This window comes from Giraffa tippelskirchi, chromosome 13 (genome assembly GCF_054371585.1).
Source record: "Giraffa tippelskirchi isolate mGirTip1 chromosome 13, T2T-mGirTip1v1.2.pri, whole genome shotgun sequence".
In the NCBI taxonomy this organism is placed as follows: Eukaryota; Metazoa; Chordata; class Mammalia; order Artiodactyla; family Giraffidae; genus Giraffa; species Giraffa tippelskirchi.
The window spans coordinates 4,507,065-4,519,646 of record NC_137287.1 but is presented as its reverse complement, the minus strand read 5'-3'; the positions used below and the strand labels follow the sequence as shown (position 1 = coordinate 4,519,646).

Genomic DNA, 12,582 nt, shown 5'->3' with positions numbered 1-12,582 from the left:
TTCAGCATCAGTGTCTTCACCAGAACCACAGGGGGAGTCCCGCCGGCCCCCAGGGGCACCCCACCTGGGTGGTCTGAGAGGCTTGCCTGGGGGTCCGTGTAGATGGTGTTGCTGGAAATCCTGTCCTAGACCACAGACCCCGTCACAGCCTCAGGACAGCTGGACGGGGGTCCTTTTTCCCACTCCTCAGGGGGTGTGTGTGTTCTGACCCCACCAGCCCCATAACTAGCTTTGTCACCCTCCTTCAGCTCATGAAGTTGTGAGGTTCTCCTTCTAGGAGTCATCACAAACTATGTCCTAAATTGCCTTCCCTCTTTTTTTTTTTTTTTTTTAATAAAACTGTGGACTCTATTGGGCTTCTGTAAGCATCCAAAACTAGCAGTGACTGAGGTCAAATGTTCACTGTTATTCACGGTGAAGTAATTCAGAGAGCACTCCATCATGTGAGAAGTGTTCTAAAAGCTTGAATATAGGGCTGCTTCCTTTTTGGGGGAACTTGGCCTTGTATGCATGCATATATCATAGGTTACATACTCCATAAACTTGAAGGAATATTCAGCTACCAAATCTAAATACCCAAGGTCTCAAATTGTTACAGAAAAGAAAAAAAAAAAAAAAAGCATTCTGCATTAGATGATGACATTTGTCCCCAGCGCATCTGTAGTAGCTTCGGCATTGTTTCCATGGTGAGGGTGTCCGCTGGAGGGGGCCGGAAGCAACCTTGAAGCTCTCTGTGATGACACCCCCCCTCCCCCAGCGATGGGGCAACTTGGTCTATTTCGAGAGAGCTCTAGTAGTTGACAGAGTCTTCCACACACTTAACCTTGAGTCCCAGTTATGTTTTTCAGCGTGACGCAAGCCAAATTTCCTTCTTTCTCTACCAGAAGTCTCTTCAAGTCTCTGAAAACTGCTTTGGTGCCTTCCCTGGTCCCAGTGCTTTCAGTGGCTCCTTGGACATAGCAGCCAAGGCTGTTGGTCCCTGGCGTGTCCAGGTCACAGGCAGGGGACAGGGATGGAGCGAGGGGCAGGGCTTAGGATTCGTATTGGCACCCCCAGACCACGCCTGATGAACAGAGTCTAGATGAAAACAGTACAGTGGTTATTAAAATAGTTTCACAAAAGGTGCTCTACTTCCCTTTTCCAACTAAACTGCCGCCTAGAAAGGGGGGTTTTCATAAGGGCTCCCGGAAATCCGGGAGTCCGGTCGGAGGAAAAGCCAGGCTGTGGGAGAGCAGGACAGACACCTCCGCCTCTGGGGCTGGGCGGTCTCCGCGCCGTCTTTCTGCGTCTCTGCCGCCCAGCTGCTGCCTGCCCGAGGCCCCCGCCGGCCTGTGGTCAGGACTTCCACTCAGCACTGCGCTGACTCCGGAGACCCGCCACGCTCCACCTCTGGTCCCCCGTCCATAGAGGACCTTCTCAGGACAGATCTGAGTCACCCCTCCAGTGCGCCAGGCCTCTCTGGGGTTAAGTCCACTCCTCGTCCTCTCGCTCCATCAGAGGCGCTTCTCATGGAAGGCATGGGAGGAAGACATAGGGATCGGCAGTTCTCGGGCCCCTGAGAAACACGGGGGTTAACACAGATTGCTCCACCTTCCATCTTAGTTCTGAACTTCTGAACCATTGACAGTCCTTGTATTAGCCTGAACTCTACCCACACTGAGGGAGACGGGAAATCCCTTTACAACAGGAGCCTACGTGCTCCTCAGCAGATAAGACACAGCAGATCCTCATAGATGCTTTAGCTACCCACTGAATTTAACTCCTCTCTCCCACACTTCCGGTGGTAAGCCAGGAATCTGAGTAGTAGTAGTTATCATTTGTGTCGTCCTACTAACAATACACGTTTGTTTGGCTTTGGTTTTGTTTCTTTTGAATTTATAGTCTGCAGAACTGATCAATTCCAAACTGCCTCGCTGGCAGGAAACCTGTGGTGACGTCACCAAAGTGCCAGAGAAGATCATGAACATGATCGAAGAAATTAAGACCCCAGTCTCCACCCCGATGTCCGGAACGCCCCTGCCTTCACCCATGATCGAGAGAAGCAACATGGTAAGAGCTGGTCGTCACCTCAAGATTTCAGCCATACCTTTGCTAATAAGATTTCAGCCAGATTTGCACAACAGAGCAAGGCCACCTTTGACAATAGAAATCATGGGCCCGCCTGTATCACTTCCAGGCCTACCTTTCCTCACTGCAACTTCACCCTTCCAGCAGCGCAAACACCAGATGTGGACCCTCTCCCTCCCCAAGGCCGGGCCTGTCCCCAGACACACGCTGTTGCCCACCACTTCTCCCCCGGCCCAGCTCCAACCGTAGTCCCTGCAGAGATGACCTTGACAGTCTGGCCTGTAATGCAGCAGGCAGGGTGATCCTGGCTGGATGGAAAAGGCCAGAACCTCAACAGGCAGCAGCATGTTAGCGAGAGAGGATTCTGAAAACTTTCAGGGAGGGGAAAATGGGTTACTTACTACAGAGACAAGGGAATCCCACTGAAACTAGACTTCTTGTTAGAAAACTAGGTGTCAGAAAGTAATGGACAAATGCACTCAAAATTCTGTGCAAAAATACTTTTAAATGGAGATGCCTCGAGCCGAGCAGCATTTAAAAGGGAGCCTCGAAATCCACAGAGACAGAAAGTAGATGAGTGCTGTTCAGGGGCTGGGGGAAATGAGTAACTTCTTTAAAAGGGGGGGTGGACTTCCCTGGTGGTCCAGTGGTTAAGACTCCGCACTTTCACTGCACAGGGTGAGGGTTCAATCCCTGGTCAGGGAACTAAGATGCACGGTACAGCCTAAATAAATAAATAAATAAATAAACAAAAGAAGGCGGTATTGTTAAAATAATTAAAAATGGGGCATTGCCCTGCAAACAAGAGAATTTGGGGAAGAAAATGAAATTTAAAGCATGTAATGCAAAACAGCCCTGAGGATCGATCTCTAATGCCATTGCTGTGTTATACTTGGATTAAACTAATAAGGAATTTTTCACAGGTTGGGCAAGATTGTGACAGCCTTTCTAAATACCCACCAAAGATCCCTGCGGCTCCTTCAGCCAGAGCCTTGACCAGCCCTTTGATCGATCTGTTTAAGAACCCAGCCACAGTCACACAGAACTCAGAAAGAAAAAATAATTCAACAGGTGAGCTATTTAGTTGAATTTCCTTTAAAGTACCTTTAAATTTCTTAAATATTTAGGTAAGTGTGCCTTGAGATCTACATCCATAAAGTCACAAAGAGTTGGCCATGACTGAAGCAACTCAGCACACATGCCCGTCGTGAGCTGGAAGTAAATACACGTGTGTGGTGGCACCTGCTCCACGCTGGCTCAGGGGAACTCACACCTCCAGACAGGGGTCCAGGTTGATTCTAAAACTATAAGACATGTTACTTCGGCACATACGACTTCTGTATGCTGATAGACGTTTCCATAGAGTAAACATACTACTGAAAGGTGTTACATTTTCAATAAATACAATATAACAGAACCTCACGCGTGTTCCATATTCACTGGCAGCTGAAATAAAATCTCTTTTCAATGAAACAGATGATAGAAATTCACGTATCAAAGTTATGGTTACTAGTCTCACCAGTAGGCTTCCATTGAATTATACTCAGTGTTTTTCATCATCTCCAACAGAGCATGTCATGCTTTCTGGAGGCTTCAGTTTCAACTGTTAATTAACGCTTCCTAACCCAGCTGACGCGCTCTCAATAAATCAGGAACACGTCTTGTCTGCAGGCATTTCAGATGGCTTCAGCCAGGCTCCACTCTTGCCTGCAGAGTCTTTGGCGTCCAGGACCTCAAGACTGTGGTGGTACTGGACGTGTGGGGGTCTTACAGGCCCCTTGGGGGTGAAGGTCGTGGCAGTCCCACAGGGCACTGCTGGTGAGAGTCCACAGGCTGCCAGCACGTGCAGCTGTTGGGGAAGAGATGAGACTTTCAGAATGTCAGCTGCAAAGATGACACTGTAGTCACTCGCCTTTGAAGACTCTGAGTTCTGTATATATAACATAAAGTGAAAGCATACAGCACTGTGTGCAGCCCTGTCATTCACATGATTCTTTGGTTCTTGTTGGAAAAGCTAAATGACAATCACTGGATTCAGTGCAACCTTGATAATTAAGAGTAGGCGGCATGTCAAGCAGAGAGCAGAGTTTACATTGTAGTGTCAAGAATTTGCGAGGACGATGCAGAAAGAGATTCTGCATTGTTTTACAGTAAATAGTAGGCTAGCAAAATTTGAGTGGGAAAAAAGGTATCTGGAAAAAAATGTTTCCATTCCATGTTTTTTGTGGGGCGTTGAGGCCTGCGTTTGACCTGAGACCTGACTTAGTGCAGCGATGGCTGTGGAGCCGGGGCACCTGCATCGGGCTCGTCTGGTTCCCAGCTCTGCCCGGGGAACCAATGGCGGGGTCGGTACACGAGGGGCGTGCCCAGCATGTCCTGCCTCCACGTCCCGCTCACGGGTGAGCGGCCAAGGCTGCAGGGGGAGTGTGTTTCCAGCTTCCTCCTCTCTTGTGGCACAGGCCCTGGGCGGGTTGGTCTGAGCTGGTGCCGGACAGCGCTTCCGCGAGCTGTGGTGGGGGAGCGGCGCGGGCCGGGAAGCGTGGAGCACTGGCCTCTGTGAGCTGTCCTAAGGGACTCCGTGCAGGTGAGGCTGGGCCACGAGGCTTTATCCTCTTGGTCTGAAGAGCCTTCGGCCACAGGGCTCCTCCAAGAGGCCTCGGGCCAGGCTTAGGCGCCTTCCCTGCCTGTTCCTGTCTGTCCAGCCACAGGTGGAGGTGTGGGAATAGAACCAATTGGCGTCTCAGTGGAATGCGTGTGCTGGTGACATGGGGTGGCTGGGTTTCTGGGGTCGGCGCCTTTGAACACACCCAGTCATCCTTCTTCGAAAAGTCATCGCTGCCCTGCTCGCTTCCAACAGGTTCTTCCGTTGACCCCAATTTGCCACGATCGGTTTCCGTGGCCTCCGGGCTGAACATGGTGAAAAAGCAGAAAGTGAAAACCATCTTTCCGCACACGGCCGGCGCTAACCAGACCTTGCTCAGCTTCGCACAGGGAGACGTCATCACACTGCTCATCTCCGAGGAGAAGGACGGCTGGCTGTACGGGGAGCACGACAGCACCAAAATGTGGGTCCCAGGCCGGGCCGTCCACACCCCGAGGGCTCCCGTCGCGGCCGTCCTTGAGGGCAGAGGAGCGCCTCCACCCCAGCAAGGTCACCCTTGAGTGACATTTCTAGCCTAGTAACTGCCGTTAGTTCACCTGCGTTGGCCCCAAGCTGTTCTCTGTGTGTGCGCATACAGAGATACAGAGAGAAGGTTTTAAAGATTCTGGCCACACTGCACGGCGCATGGGATCTTAGTTCCCTGACCAAGAATTGAGCCCACGCCCCCTGCACTGAAGCATGGAATCTTAGCCACTGGACCACCAGGGAATTCCTATAAATTTGATGCACGAATAGGAGTCACCTCTGAAAGTAAAGGCACTCGTTTTCATGTGACTTCGGATTTCTCAGGATAGCGGTGTATGTAAGATCTGGCGTGTGAGTGTGTGAATGCCAGTGTCCTCATCCCAACCGTGTGTGCACAAGCCTTCCTAGAAGGTTAAAAAGAGTTTCTGTGTAGATTATTCAGGTACTAAGTTTAAACCGAAATGGAAACAAAGGACTCAAAGGGAATCCAAATAGAAATGACGTGTGTGTAAGACGCCTGGGATGGGATGGGATGGGATGCAAGTGGCCCAGCCGCCCCCCGAGCCCCGAGCGGTCCCCAAGCCATTCCAGGCGTGTGTGTGGCCTGCGTGTCCGCTGCCAGCACCCCAGCAAGGTCGTCTTCTCCCCGCTCTCCGCCTGCAGGAGGGGCTGGTTCCCGTCGTCCTACACGAAGCTGCTGGAGGAGAACGAGGAAGAGGCCACGAGTGAGCCGGCGCCAAGGTAGGACCGCCCGCTGCTCAGCTGGCAGGGCGCGCCCGGACCCCGGGTTCCCAGGCGCGTGGGGGTGGATCTGGACGAGGCTGCGGACGGGCTGGCGGGGGTGCTGCTCCACGTCTGTGTCCTCCCCGATTTCCTGTCGTCCCGGCGCTGTACCCTCTGCTGGGAAGAGACGCCCCCTTCCCGGCCCTCGGTCCCACCCGTGAGCCTGGGACCGCTCCCCCAGTCCCGCCATAGTGAAGTCCCAGGCCATGCGCCCGGCCTGTCTGCCCTGGTGAACGCATGCTCTGGAACGTTCTCCCGCGCTTGCCCTCTCCTCTCCTTCCCTCACCAGCCGTCCGGCTCCAGTCCCTTCTCAGACTTTTCCTCCGCCCTCTGCTCAGACTCGGGGTCCTCGGGACCCGCCCTCGTCCTTTTTCCTTCTCATGCTCCCTGGACCACCGTGTCTGCTCCTGTGGCTCAAGTCCCATCGAGGGGCTTCACTCAGCACCTCTGTGTCCCACCCAGGAACGACTCACTGTCACTCAGGAGCTGGCCGCTTACAATGACCAGGTCATTTCTTTCTCACACGACCTTGTGAGGTGGGTCCCCGCTTGAAAATTGAGGAAACAGGATCACGGGGAGCCAGAAGTGTTGGAGCCAGGACGAGACTAACGCAGGCAGGTCTCTCCCGGCCGAAACAGGAGGGTCTGTGTGTGGGTTAGATGGCTGTCCCGCAGGTCCTCAGAAACACGTCCTGACAGAACGTGGCATCATCTTGACCACAAGCCGCCTTGGCCACGGTGTCTGGCATGTCAGAGCAGCCCTTCGACCCATCCTGCTGTCCCCAGGACCGCAGACACCTCCCCAAGTCCTTGTTACCCTTGCTCACAGCCAGCTGTGTGTCTCTGTCCCTTGCAGAACAGCTCAGCTGCCATCAGCCAAGAAATGAGACTGAGTATCCTTAGGGTGTTGAAATTCTGAGATTTTTAGTCTGGAGCGCTCAGTGCTTTTGCTGTATTTTCTTCTTAAGCTGGATCAAGAGTCAGCCCCTAATGGAGCTAGTTTTCCTCTCCTTTCGTCAGGTCTTTTAAAGAATCTCTTTTGAGTGTACACGTGCAAGCCAGCAGAAACACTGGCACTCCAGGACACTTGCCTGGGAAATCCCTTGAACAGAGGAGCCTGGTGGGTTACAGTCCATGGGGTCACAAAAGAGTGGAACATGACTTAGCGACTAAAAGTCGATCAAGAAACTGCAGTGCCGTGTGTGGTGATCTCCTCCCGGCCCACCGTTGCGGATCACTAATCCACGTAGTTCTGGACGGAGGAGACGCGGGATGCCTGGGGTGCGGGGGCAGGTCTCCTCTAACCCGCGGCCTCCGTTCCCGTCGCCAGCTCGGCGCCCGTCCGCAGCGTGAGCACGATGAACTTGGCCGAGAAGAGCAGTGTCGTGATCCCCCCGCCGGACTACCTCGAGTGTCTGTCCACGGGAGCAGCCGCCGGTGAGAAAGGAGGCGTCTCCCAGAAGGCTTCTGACTATAAAGCCCCGGCGCCCAAACCCGAAAGCATGCTTCCTGTGAGTAGGCCCCAGGGGCCCCGATCCTGATGGGCAAGAAGGGGGTGACCCTCGGGCGGGGCGCACGCTTGCTCCCAGGGCCTGTAGATTCTTTCACGCAGCCTTTCAGCCGCCTTAACGTCTATCCTCCTTTTGTTTTTATTTCATCTGTAACTGGTGGCTGGCACACACGAGGTCCATCACTTCCCAGGCTGTGTCTGGTTTCAAGCTCTCCTTGCTTTGGATCATGTCTGCAGTCCTTTCGTCCTGTAACCACCTTTCTCTGCACTTTCTTCACTTTTCATATTGTTTTCTGGAGGAACACTGAAGGTCCACAGTAGTGATCTAATCACCACACCTTCAGGAACTGCGCCGTGTAAGCCGTGTTATCTGTGATCTTAAGCCTGGGACTGGGACAGAGGCCATGAGTCACTTCATCTATCCCAGTGAGGACAGGCCCAGTGGGCTCTGGAGGACCCGAAACAGCCCACCTCTGGCGCTGCCGCTGCCGGAGCTTAGGCTCTAGTGATAAGATAAGCAGCAGACAGTGAGAGATAGACAAAAATGTCAGAGCTGGGAGCTCTGTGGGGGAATGGAGCCAGGTGCCTTGAGGACAGGGGGTGCGGCGACCTCTTAGATGGAGGTCAGGGGTCGGTTTTCCTGGGATGCTGACTCAGGGATGAGGTGGGCTGTGTCCACAGCTGTGGAAGCGTCCGGAAGGCGGAGGCGGCCTGGTGCCCCCACTGCCCCCCGCCGAGAGCTCCAGGCCAGGACTTTAGCCAGGACGATTTCTGGGGAGCGCTGCCGGCAAGGCCACCCCCGCAGCCAGAGCCGTCCATCCTGAGGGGGGTGCGACCCCCGAGACCAGGGGCCAAGGGAGGAGCCTCCCAAACAGGAGGAGCCGGAAGTTTACAGCTCCCGGCGGGGTGTACTCGGCACGAGTCTAGAGGGGGGTTTTGTCCTTTTCTCCCACAACATATATTCTTTGTCATGGGTTTGTTCTTTCTGTGGTGCTTGCAGGAGCCAGGCACCCCCACAGGGGTGCCACCACCCCCGGGGGCCTCTGTTCAGCTCTGAGTGGTGCCGGGCCGGGTAGGTTACAGGGAATAAGGCTCTGAAAGATGGGCCGCAGGTATGGTGGGGACCACGCCTGCCTCCTTGCAGGCTGCAGTGCGGGTTTGGGTCCCAGAAATGCCATTTTGGAATCTCATTCAGAAATGTCTTTGGCATCTCTTCCTAGATAAACACACTGCATGACTCCTTGTTTTCATTGTTATCACTGCAAATCACTCCAGCTTTCTAACTCCAGAAATTACTTTCAAAAGAATACAGAGCTTTCCCATTGTGTTGGTGAGAGATGTCAAAACTGGAGACGCTGCTTGAAAGGGCAGATCTGAAATGCTATTTCATTAAAGGGCCTGGTCTATTTTAAAACAATACTCAAACTATTTGGAAATGATCTTAAGGCACTTCTAAAGGCATAAAATTTCCTTTTGCTGAAAAAAAAATCAAAATTTGCATGTCACAGACTTCAGGATCCAAGCATACAAGGTGTGGTACTGTTGGTCCGTAGTGCCTTCTGGATTTGATTTTCAACTTTTTTTATAGAAAAATTCAAACACACATGAAAGTGGAAAGAATAATCTACTGATCTTGTCCCCAGATCAACAATTATTCATTCATTTGTAAATCTTGTTTCATCTCCCCCTACACACTCCCAGATCAGCGAAACCAATTCCAGACTTCGTATCATTTCATCTGTAAATATATTCAAGGTCCTCTTTGTTTCTCACAAAACCAACTATCGTGTCATTTAAAACTGACATTAACTCCTGAATATCATCGGAGAAGGCGATGGCAGCCCACTCCAGTGCTCTTGCCTGGACAACCCCATGGACGGAGGAGCCTGCTGGGCTGCGGTCCATGGGGTCCCGAACAGTCGGACACGACTGAGCGTCTTCACTTTCCCTTTTCATTCTCATGCATTGGAGAAGGAAATGGTGACCCACTCCAGTGCTCTTGCCTGGACAACCCCATGGACGGAGGAGCCTGGTGGGCTGCCGTCTGTGGGGTCGCACAGAGTCGGACACGACTGAAGCAACTTAGCAGCAGCAGCAGCCTGAATATCATCACCTGGTCACTTCAAATTTCTGATTGTCTCATTAAAAATTTCTTGACAGTATCGTTGTTCGAGTCTGGACCCAGGCCAGCTCCCCACACTTTGCTGGTGACTAAGTCTCATGACTCGTCTTTCCGTACCTAGTGATCTCCCCAACTCCCTTTCCCTGTCATCTCTCTGTAGAAACCCCGGGTTGCTAGCCCGGGCGGGCGTCCCCAGTCGGGAGTCCCCAGTTGGGAGTTTGCGGGTCACACCCACACGGCGTCTTTGGCTGAGCTCCCTTTCTCCCTCGTTTCCAGCCTGGGGTCAGAGTATGCTGCTGTCTGTTGGCTGGTTTTGTGTGGCGGGAGCATTTCATCTGTGGTGGTGGCTAGTCCACCTGCGGGCCAGTCTGGTTGTTTCCTTCTGTGATGATGACCATTGATAATAATGACCACCCGGCTCCATGAGTTGATAAAGGTTGTACAAGCAGACCTCGGATGTAATGGGTTAGCTTCCAGACCATCTCGATAAAGCAAGTCACATGAACTTTCTGGTTTCCCAGTGCATGTAAGAGTTATGTTTACATACACTGTAGTCTATTGGGCGTGCAATAGCATTGCGTCTAAAAAAGCAATGTATACACCTTAATTTAAAAATACTTTATTGATAAAAAATGCCAATGAGCTGAGTTTTCAGTGAATCGTAGTAGTGACACCGAAGACCACCAATCAGCAATCACTTTGACTAAGATAATAATGAAAAGCCTGAAATATTGCAACATGTGACACAGAGACATGAATTGAGCAAATGCTGTTGGAAAAATGATGCCAATAGACTTGCCACAAACCTTCCATTTGTAAGGAAAAAAGAAAAAAACAGTATCTGTGAAGCAGTCAAGTGCAATAAAATGAAGTCTGTCTGTATACTGCCTTTTAAGGTAAAAGAATCTTGCCCTAAAATTGTAGCTAACACTGGAATTATAAATGAAAACACATTTTAGCTAACAGCACCGAATTCAGAAGAAAACATGTTTTAACTTTCAGTGTTTTTACCACGTGGATGAAGCTCAATGAAGAAGGCATCGGTGTGGTTCTCACCACACTGAATGGATAGAGTGAAAAAAAAATCCTGGCTTTAGATGTCGGCACAGTCCGCGATGATATTCGTTATTAAGCATTTGGCAGTTTAAATGAGCTCTAACTTTATTTTTAAACCTCCCTGTGGGCTGGATCATAACAGACTGGCAGAACCAGGAGACTGTCTTGAAAAGCACGAGGACCAGCTGGGGAGCCTTGTACACTGCGCCCACCTTTTTATTCCTTCCACTTCCTTGAGCAGCAGAGCCTTAAGCACGTAACTTTCTCCCGAGGCCCAGGGTGGCCTGTGGCCGCCTCCCGCCGTGGCAGGTCCTAGTGGAAGCTGCCGCCCTCCCACCAGGACCAGGTGTGGGGCCTAAGCTCAGCCCCTGGGCTCCCGTCTATGCGGTCCTGGTGGCCCCCAGGCAGAAGCCTGCTCCCCACCATGTCCTGTCGCCCTCGAGTCAGTAACTTAAGGTCTCCCAGCCAAGCCTGAAACCCGGTGGCTTCACCGGCGAATCCTATGAAACGTTCCAAGAAGAATGCATGCCAGGCCTCTTCCAGCTGTCCTTCAAAGTGAGGAGGGGAGAGCTCCTTACTCATTCTGTGAGGCCGGCGCAGCCCTGGCACTCGGGTCAGGCCCCCTTATTTCTGTCCCGCAGGCCGGAAGGCCTTTTTCAGTCTTTGATTTTACTATGATTAGTGGCCTTTAATTTTTGATTTCATGGAAGAACATTTAACGGCCCTACCTATCTAATGAAAAGGCCCTCCTTGTGTGAGTTCTCATGGTGATTAGTTGTTGCTGATTTTGCAAATGTCAGAATAATGAGTGTTGATGAACACTTTCCTTCATGATAAGCGAAACCTTCCATGAAAAGGGAACAGGCATAGAGCTGATAACTACAGCGAGGTCACAGCAACGTTAGCAACGAACATTTCCATGGCATCGGGACTCCGCTGACCAACTGCAACCTTTGGTAAACACGATCACCTGGCACGTGAAGGCACACCTTGTGAAGAGGGCCTGCAGGTCACACTGGGCTTGTCCGTGGAGCGTTTATTGACGAGCTGATTACAGTCCAGGCCTGCACCAGGCTCCAGGGAAACAAACCAACCCAGGAGTTGAGTCCAGGGAGCGGTGAGGAAGGGGCCGGGGAGGGGTAGGGGGTGTAGGGGTAGGAGGCGGGGAGGGCTCCAGCTCCAGGGTGGGGCATCCAAAGTAGCTTCCTGGAGCAGTGAGCCGAGTCCTGGAGGAAGAGCACAGGGTCGGAGCGGTAGTCAAGCTGCAGGGCGGACAGGGGCCCGTTTTCTCACCGGGTCCTGGTGGCCTCTTACACAGACAGGAGGCATAGGGTCGAGTCATCTGTGCGTCAGTAAACCACCCAGAGAGTTGTCAGGTCAGACAGAAATGTTCCAGAACCAGGCAGGCCAGCAGAGTGGCCACTGGACACAGGGGCTGCTGAGCACTTGAGAAGCGGAGAGTGCAAAGAAGGAACCGAGACTTGGATTTTAAGTTCGTATTTTAGTCACACGGCGAGGAGCCGCCACATGGGACAGCCAGAAAGAGCTCACCCGAAAGAGAACGAGGTTCCATTTAGAAACCGACCCGGAAGGTGATGGTCAAGCAGCAGATTCCACAACAGGCCTGTCCAGGAGCCCCGAGGGCCAGAGCCTCAGCCCTGGGATTCCCTATCTCAGAGGTTCTCACACCCCCCACCCCTCCCCCCGGCGGGGCTGGTAATTCCTCTTCCCTAAGCTGTTTACAGCAGCTGATAACGCTGCAGAAAATCGGGTTCTATCTCAGCCAAATGCTGGGGTCCATGGAAGCCGGCACAGCAGCTCGACACGGTTATGTGTCCATTTTGCACGCACGCAACCATCGCACGCTGTCAGTTACCTGTAGTTTTCTCGGAACACCGGGATGCTTAGGGTACACCTG

General features: G+C 52.3%; 1 protein-coding gene across 3 annotated transcripts in view; it reads left to right on the top strand.

Annotated features, from left to right (window-relative positions):
• The window catches only part of BAIAP2L1 (BAR/IMD domain containing adaptor protein 2 like 1), a 74,081-nt gene that overhangs the window by 56,756 nt on the left and 4,743 nt on the right, over window positions 1–12,582 (top strand). For all 3 annotated transcript variants that reach the window (XM_081552919.1, XM_081552920.1, XM_081552922.1), the window contains exons 8-12: window positions 1,882–2,049; window positions 2,991–3,138; window positions 4,925–5,132; window positions 5,858–5,935; window positions 7,307–7,487. In XM_081552919.1, the coding sequence (XP_081409045.1) occupies window positions 1,882–2,049; window positions 2,991–3,138; window positions 4,925–5,132; window positions 5,858–5,935; window positions 7,307–7,487 (783 nt within the window). The remainder of the gene's footprint in view (window positions 1–1,881; window positions 2,050–2,990; window positions 3,139–4,924; window positions 5,133–5,857; window positions 5,936–7,306; window positions 7,488–12,582) is intronic.